General features: G+C 39.5%; 1 protein-coding gene across 2 annotated transcripts in view; it reads right to left on the bottom strand.

Annotated features, from left to right (window-relative positions):
• Window positions 1–2,225: 2,225 nt before the first annotated feature.
• MMEL1 (membrane metalloendopeptidase like 1) overlaps window positions 2,226–8,492 on the bottom strand; it is an 82,623-nt gene continuing 76,356 nt past the window's right edge. For both annotated transcript variants that reach the window (XM_018552322.1, XM_018552313.1), the window contains exons 21-23: window positions 6,825–6,920; window positions 3,224–3,300; window positions 2,226–2,349 (exon numbers count right to left, since the gene is read on the bottom strand). In XM_018552322.1, the coding sequence (XP_018407824.1) occupies window positions 2,250–2,349; window positions 3,224–3,300; window positions 6,825–6,920 (273 nt within the window). In that variant the 3' untranslated portion in view covers window positions 2,226–2,249. The remainder of the gene's footprint in view (window positions 2,350–3,223; window positions 3,301–6,824; window positions 6,921–8,492) is intronic.

Genomic DNA, 8,492 nt, shown 5'->3' with positions numbered 1-8,492 from the left:
GAATGCCTTAAAGTGAAAATATGGCCAAAATCGAAAAATGACATATAAGATACAGTTTGTCCATGGCATTAACAAAGAGTTCCCGCCTGTGTGGAAACGCCTGCATGCTATTGAGAAGGGCCCCCAGCTACCTGTGTGAAAGCAGTGGTCTCTCTGCACAGATGTGACACACCCTCTTCTGAGTCAGAGCTGTAGCTCTCCAAAGGGCTTCGTTGGTATAGGTCGGATCTCTGTAGAGAGATCACTGCTTTCACATAGAGAACAAGGATCCTTCTCTGCAGCATGCTGGCGGGGCACAGATTTTTTTTTTTTAACTTTAATTTGCTTTGAAACACCTGAAAAGTATTTCGCTGATTTAAAGTGAAAGTTCAAATGGGCCTTAAACAAATGTTGCAAATAGAAGCTGTCAACATTCGGGAGATCTGAAACCCTTCGACTGAGTATAGGTTTTACCTTCACACCCTTTCCAGGTTTGGAGAACAATTAGTTATATCATTTGGTGGGAGTACATTCCGGAACCATAACATTCTGTTGCATAAAACATCCATAATTCTATGTAAGGGGTAAAATATTAGTTTTTTTTTTTTTTCTTTTTACATTTTATGGAATTCTCCTTTAAATGTTTCAGGATGTCTGTCCAATTCAGAGTCATTCATTAAAATTTGAACTACTTCTATACAAACAAAGCCTAAAGCAGCAGTTTGGAGGAGTACCGGTCAGTAAAAATGTTTATGTACATATACCCATGTTCATATTCTGAAGAGCAGAATTTTTAAGATAAAAAAAATCATAGCTCAGATATCTAAAACATGTGTGATGATATTTTTATATTATTTCTTACGAATGTAGTTTGCACACGAGTACAGCGAAGTAAAAAAAAAAAATAAGCAAAAATTACTCTCGGATTTATGATAGAATGTCAACCTACAAGAAAAATATCACAGTACCTAAATTAAAAATAATTTTTTTAATGATTTTAATTTTTACAAAAATAGCATATGGATATTATTTTTTTATATCTTTCTGCCTATATTTGAATTTAATCCAGCCAGAGCCGTCTATAAAAAATATATATATATTTTTTTAAAGACAGTTCTTAATGCCATATACAGGCCCCTAGTGGTGAGAGCAACTAAATTCAATATACAAATTCTACACCCCTGCATAAAATGATATGATACCTATTTCATCAATTGGGACATTCTTATTCTCATCAAAAGAAGTGCTGAAGTAAAGATCATTTTTTTTAAGAAGTCATATCTCCCCTTTTATATTTCCCTGAAAAAAAAAATCTATTTAAAAAAAAAAAACATACTGTTCTTTAAACACAATAAGAAATCATACCAGACGGGTGAGAGCAACACAAACATACAACATAATATCAAAAGCGGAGTCAACTCGAGGAAAAAAATACATCTTTTTAAAACTATTATTTGAAAACCTGACAGCAGTATATTTTATATGTTTTTTTAAAGTGTACATCTTAGCAAAAAACAAACAAAAAGCATACTCTGCAATAAATGCGCATTCCCCCCATGTTTCGTCTTTAAAAATGCTGCAAGTGCAGGAAGGATACCTGTTGATCAGTCAGAGATCCCAAGAGCTCCTAGTGGGCTGACCACCCAGTGTCTCTGCTGCTGACAGTGTTGTTAGTCCTGCCCTATTCTCCTCTGCTGGACTACAGACACCCGCCCCATCCATTCTGCTAATCTCCATAACATAAGGAGGGTGTTTGGTAGCCCAGCAGGTAGTGCTGGCAACACTGCATGGAATTTCAGAACAGCAGAGGCAGCGTTGTCAGCCCAATCCAGAAAGCTAGAAGCTCACTGGGTTTCTGGCACATCAACACGTAATTGTCTAAATTTGCTACACTTTCAGGGGGACGAATCATGGTGGACTGCGCATGTATTGCAGAAATGTAATGCATATTTAAAAAAAAACATTTGCCCAGACTTACACTTTAAATCTTTTAATGATAACAGTCAAGCCATTAAAACAGTCTTCTTTTAACACATCGTTACCCACTAGAGCATACTGAGCTGTTAGCAATGGTAACACTTGATTCCGCTTGGTCATTGGAACCGTCAAACAATACGGTAGTCACTCCACCTTGTCATATTTCCTACCCCACACCATGGCTCTGACCTGAGCACTGGAAAAAGCCAGGCACCTTATTGGCTATAACTGTTCAATATTTGTAAGCCAGACATTGTCAGACTGGTTTCCGAGGATCATAGGATGTACTTCGTCTACCAAACCCGACACCTCTCCACCGGGTGCATTTTTGTGCCTTTTTTGCAGTTGAATTCTTCGGAGAAAGCTTCAAAGTTCTGTAAGGATCCCATCACTCTGAAAATAAAAAAAATTGTACATGTGATGACAACGTTGAGTTCTAAGTCTGAATCTGCAAGTCCGGTTAGGGAAGATTTACTTTTACAGCACACAGATAATGCTTATTATTAAAATGATTGACTGAGGAATAGGGAGGAGAAAAAGTAACAGTTTTAATTTCCCTGAAATTTTGGTAAAAATTGGGAAATAGAGCAACATTTTGCAAAAATGAATTGGTGTCACTGAGGAAGGTAAAATCAAGGTAAGTCTTGGTAGTTTCAGGAGGCTTTAGATGGATCCTGAGCATTACAGGGCCTCCTTTCACCTATCCTGGACTTGCTGTTGGGGTCAAATAATAGCTATAGATTTTTTCTCTATGCAACTTTTGACATTTCTGGCAAAACACATTTGTGTCAATGGGGAAGATAAAGTTAAGGTGACACTAAACTCAGGAGTTAAATCTTAATAATACATTCAAGTACTTTAACTATGAACAACAATGTATCTTATTTGTGTATCACTCGGCTGTAGATCCGCCAATCATCTCTGAATTGGTGCTGACACTGTCCTTCCTTCTGGAGGGTGGCTACTTTTGTTCCCCATGGTCCCTGTGTGTGTTGTAAAGTAGCCACTACTCCAAGCTCGCTCCCGGGATGGACTACAATCTCAATATAAATGAGTAAACTGAACATATGTGTAAGCTGGGCCAAATCCTTCCTGATATGTGGAAGAGGGAACAGACCTCAAGTACCATGGCTAGTAGGAGATGGGGTGAACTTACATATTCGGTGACTCTACGGGTAATTGTATCTCAGTACTCATTATTGTACTTTGCAAAGCACAGCTGAAGGTGTTGAAATAAAAAATATATATTTTACAATGTTTTTCTTACCTGTATTTGAATGGACTGTGCACATCTGTCTTTATGGAGTGTCGGGCGTACTCCGGGCGGTAAGATCCACACCAAACCTGTGTAGAATATTCATAACTATCATTGTATTTCTACAGCATACAGTCACTATGCTATTGTATTGGGAATCCCATTGTAAATATGCCAGAGGAGACATGCTAATGTATAAGGATGCCCAGAGGTGGTATGCCAGCATATTGAAGATCTCATTGTTTTGGAATCCCCGGTGTCAGTGTTTCATTTTATTAGGATCCCATGTGTTAGCATGCCATTGTATTGGGATCATCGATATTGGTATGCCATTGTATTGGGATCACCGATATTGGTATGCCATTGTATTGGGATCATCGATATTGGTATGCCATTGTATTGGGATCACCGATATTGGTATGCCATTGTATTGGGATCACCGATATTGGTTTGCCATTGTATTGAGATTCTCAGGGCTATTGCACCGTCATTTTATTTGGATACCCGTTGACAGTATGTTATTGTATTTTGATACCATTGAATTGGAACATGCAATATCAGTATGCTTTTTTTATTCAAAAAAATAGGATCCCAGTGTCATAACACATTGACACTTTGAGGGGAATTTATCAAAACTGGAGCAGACAGAATCTAAAGCAGTTGCCCGGGGCAACCAATTCAGCTTCTCTCTTCAGTTTGTTCAGTTAAGATTTGAAAATGAAAGAGAAAAGCTGATTGGTTGCCATGCAAAGCTGCTCCAGATTTTGTCTGCTCCAGTTTTGATAAATTCCCCTCTTTGAGTTCCAGAATAATGATACACTGATAAACTAGATATCAAAACAATAATTGACAATTGTGGCCATGAATAAGCTCATGGATGGGTGTTGTTGCCTGAAAAGTGTTCTGTACTTAGAAAGTACCTGGACTTTGTTTGCAGTACCATAGAATAATGTAAGATATTGCATAAGACAAATGCAAGACATTATCACCACTTAATTTGACTAAACAGAAACAGGAACCATACCGCACTCCTTACCGGGATTCCCACTTGATGAAGATGGGTGCTCGAAATGGCTGCGGATGGCACCGCCACACATGAACAATAGAAAAATGTCACCAGCACACCATAAGTTGAAAAAGCAAAATATTTTATTGCCAATAGCTGTATCTCATTGGCAAGCGCTTTCGGGGCCTCGCAGGGTTATCTCTAAGCCTGATGAAGGGGACCCTGCGAGTCCCTTAGCGCTTGCCAATGAGATACAGCTATTGGCAATAAAATATTTTGCTTTTTCAACTTATGGTGTGCTGGTGACATTTTTCTATTCTACACTTCATTTGACTAGTGCAAAACAATAATCTGAAAGTAATAATGCAAAAAAGTCAATATTAAGCTTGATGCTTTAAGTTCTTGATCTTTCCTTCATCCTTAGAACAAAAATGTCTACAATGATTAAATCTTGGTGTTGCTTTATTCCGTAAATCGTTGGCAATAATGAATTGTTTGTAGTCTTTGACAGTCCGGGATGTTCCAAGTTTCTAGTTGAGAGTTTTTTTATCTTTGTTTTTTTTTAAATATAAATTGTACAAGGTTCAACGCTCATCATCACCCACTCTAGGCTGTCAGCTGATTAACCGCTTGAAAAAAATCTGCGGTGTATAAAACCCAACGGGGGTGATCAACTTTCTGTTAAAGATACATGTTTATTGTTCTATTTAACTCTTCTACAGAACAGGAAATTGAAGTATTTACCAGCGAAGGCCAATTACAGCTAACTCTGCTAGATCTTTTGTGAATGGCTGATTTCTTATATCTCTTGGGGCCACAAGTGATGAGTTGTCTCTACCAGAATTCCTAGCACCCCCACATGCCAGAGCTATTACAAGACCAAGTAAGGGTGTCACCCTCCCTAGATGATGGGCCCTGTGTGAAAGACATATAAGTTGGGGTTTCAATTAAAAGGGGTGTGACATCTTTGTCATTGCAGGGGGAAACAGAGGCTTCTCCAGGGATATTTAGTTACTTGGTCTACAAGAGATATACTGTAAGAGACTGGTGTACAGTTTAACCCATACCATAATAAACCAAGATATAAATTATGGGTGGGCTCTGCATTTTGAAGATCTGCACAAACACAAAATATTTGAATTTGGGCTACATGTTAGAAGATCAGATTGTACACAAACCTCTACGACTATTACTGGCTTTGTCTACCAGAGGCTTTTATAATCAGGGCTCTGACTCTTGATATTTTAAGAGTTTCTGGGAACCTGACCAGGGATAAGTCTCCATGGAGTCATTGAGATAAGAGGCTGATGAAAAATGTAGCTTTGGTGGACTCTTTCTTTATATTTAGACTTTTGGGTTGATTTACTAACCTTTTAAACACACCACGAACGTGTATACACCTCTGTAGTGTGTTCCCTCCCAGCATGATCTATGGGAGGAATCGAAACACCTTTGTAGTGTGTACACACCCAGCAGGTGTGTTGTTCAAAGCCCTGCAATGAATTGCAAGGTAATGTGGTGTAAATTAGCTCTATGTTATGTTGCTTGCGTTGATGAATGCAGGAATGTAAATGCATGAGCTAACCATTTTTGTCTAAACTGTGAAGCAGCATTATATATGCATCATGTGCATGATTTTTCCATATATGGCATTAGTGGAAATATGCTTTTAGAGACTTTTTGGTTGATAAATACGTTTTGCTGTGTGAAAATCACACACCTGGTGTGTGTGTGTGTTTAGGTTAGTAAATCAACCCCTATAGCTCAGACTGAGCTGTTTAAGCCAAGAGGCCAAGTAGCATTTCTGTTGGAGCCACCATTAAAAAGGGCTGTTAAAATGGCCTGGTGCCTTATGGGTACAGCTGCCTCTGCCTCTAGATAGGCAGAGCCTGCTGTCACTCACGCAGCTGGGTGGATCTCAACAGTAATGTCGGGATCTGTCCCAGCTGTGATGGTCTCAGTATCCCGATACTGAGCGATATACTGAGCTTTTGGTCACGGGAGGATGCTAGTATATGTCCTCCTTTGACCCTTAAGAGAACTATGGGGAAAAACCCTGACCCCATAGTTCTCTTTTAAAGAAATGCTTGGTCAACCAAAGTCTTTACAAAGCATTAGGAAGAACTCATCTTAAATATGTCGCTCATGTTTGGGCATCAGCGCACCAGAAATTTGTTGTAGAACTGGAGTCTTCATGTGTTTCCAAATGCACCCAAAATATAAACGGCTATCAATATCTTTAAGAAATAACACTATATAATGTTGACATTAGTTTTCCAGACTTAGAGCAATTCGGACCACACTTCATAAGGGTATTTTTTCCTTCCTCTGGATCAGCTGCAGGTTTACGTATCTGAGGACTCAAGGATTTTCAAGTATTTTTTTTGCATTGTGATTGAACTTGATGGGCAAGTATCTTTTTAACCTGACCAGCTATTTAACTTTGTCTTAAAGTGGCCAGCAACGTAGATGAAAAATTGGAAATGTGAATCAAGATGCTTTGAAGACAGAGAAGACCACTAGGGGCCATCAAGTCACACATGAACCTTCCACATTCCTATATCTTACCTGTGGCATAATAATTATGAATTTTTTTTATTACATTACCTGTGCAAAATTCAAGAAGAAAAGCTGCTTGTGTGTTAAATCCAGTCCTGGTAACTTTGGCTCTTTACCTTGTCTCTCCACCCATTTCAGATATGCCTGAAATAAATATAGTGAAAGAGAATAGCATAAGGAAAGCTGCGGAATGCAATAGGAAACAGAGATCCATAGCAAAGCCTATGCACTAGCAAAGAACAGCACTGCTTTGAGGGCAAAGTATTTATGGCATGTTATTATACAACACATACAGTATATTCTAAAAATGTAGGTGGAGGATCTCAGTTTTTAAAAGTTAAAGTCGACCTTCACCCCCTTTGACTTAAAATCACATCAGCCTGCAGCTCTGCATGCTGATATGAAATCATTTTACATTCACTAGCTAATCAAACATATTTTTATTTTACATACAATTTCTTTTTTCCCACTTCCTGGTCCACTTTAGCACAAATTATATAATTGTGCCAAAGCGTTGCATTCTGGGAAGGTTACATCAGCAGAGCATTGCTGGGAAATCTCATCTGTAATCTAATGAGATCTCAGGGAAAGGCACTTTCCTCCCCTGAGATTATGTGCATGGTTACATGCAGGGGCGTCCCGAGGCCGGTGGAGACCGGGTGACACCCCGCTGTGTCGTCATCACGCGTGATGTCACCTTGTGCGTGCTCGATGACGTCATCGCGCATGCGCGGCAATCTGATTGACGCCTGCCGGTGGCCATCTTGGTGAATGACTGTCAGTCATTTTGGTGTCATCCCTGCAATGGTGTCACCCAGGTGCGGGCCGCACCCCCCTTGAGACGCCACCGGTCACATATCTAGTCACATGTGCCAGGGTTCCAGAAAGTAAAGAGAGATCTAGTAACCTGCCCTTTAAAATGGGCATTGTCAGAAGACCGGGGAAGAAATGAAAAATAAGGTATGCAGAAAATAAAAAGCCGGCATTTATCCATAGGTAGCCAGTTCTGTTCCAAAACACATACACATGGTAAGACCAAGGCTTGAAAATTGTGCATGCAAACTGCTTCTTTTGTCATCATTATCTTTATATTTCCCTCTTATGTGATTACTTGTAGATAAAAGGCTTCGGAAAATAAATTGGACCTGTACTGAAAAATAAATACGGCTTGACTTTATTACATCAATATGTCAAAGAAATGACTCCGTTTGCCGTAATTATGGTAGTTTTGCATTCTTTAACTGCTTGGTCATAAGGCGTTAGTCACATTTTCTTGTGCCAGAGGATCTTGGGGGATTTACATTTATCTATGAGCAAAGGTATGTGGACCCCCTCCACATGATTGAGTTCAGGTGCGTCCAGTGAAGGCCACTGTTAATGCTACAACATATATTTCACAGAATTGTGCACAACAGTTTGGTGAAGGCCCATTTCTGTTCCAGCATAACTGTGCCTCCTGTGAACAAAGCCAGCTCCATAAAGACATGGTTTGATGAGTTTGGTGTGGAGGAACTGGAGTGGCCTTCACAGAGCCCTGACCTCAACCCTACTGAACCTTTGGAATTAATTGGGACTCCAAATGCAAGCCAGGTCTTCTCATCAAACATTAATATCTGACCTCACATATGCTGAATTTCCAGTCACATTCCAACATCTTTTGGAAAGCCTTCCTAGAACAGTAGAAGCTGTTATAGCCACAAGGGGGGGGGGGGGGGG

This window comes from Nanorana parkeri, unplaced genomic scaffold (genome assembly GCF_000935625.1).
Source record: "Nanorana parkeri isolate BGI_ZX_2015 unplaced genomic scaffold, ASM93562v1 scaffold5, whole genome shotgun sequence".
NCBI classification, from domain to species: Eukaryota; Metazoa; Chordata; class Amphibia; order Anura; family Dicroglossidae; genus Nanorana; species Nanorana parkeri.
This window is presented reverse-complemented; position numbering and strand designations above follow the sequence as displayed.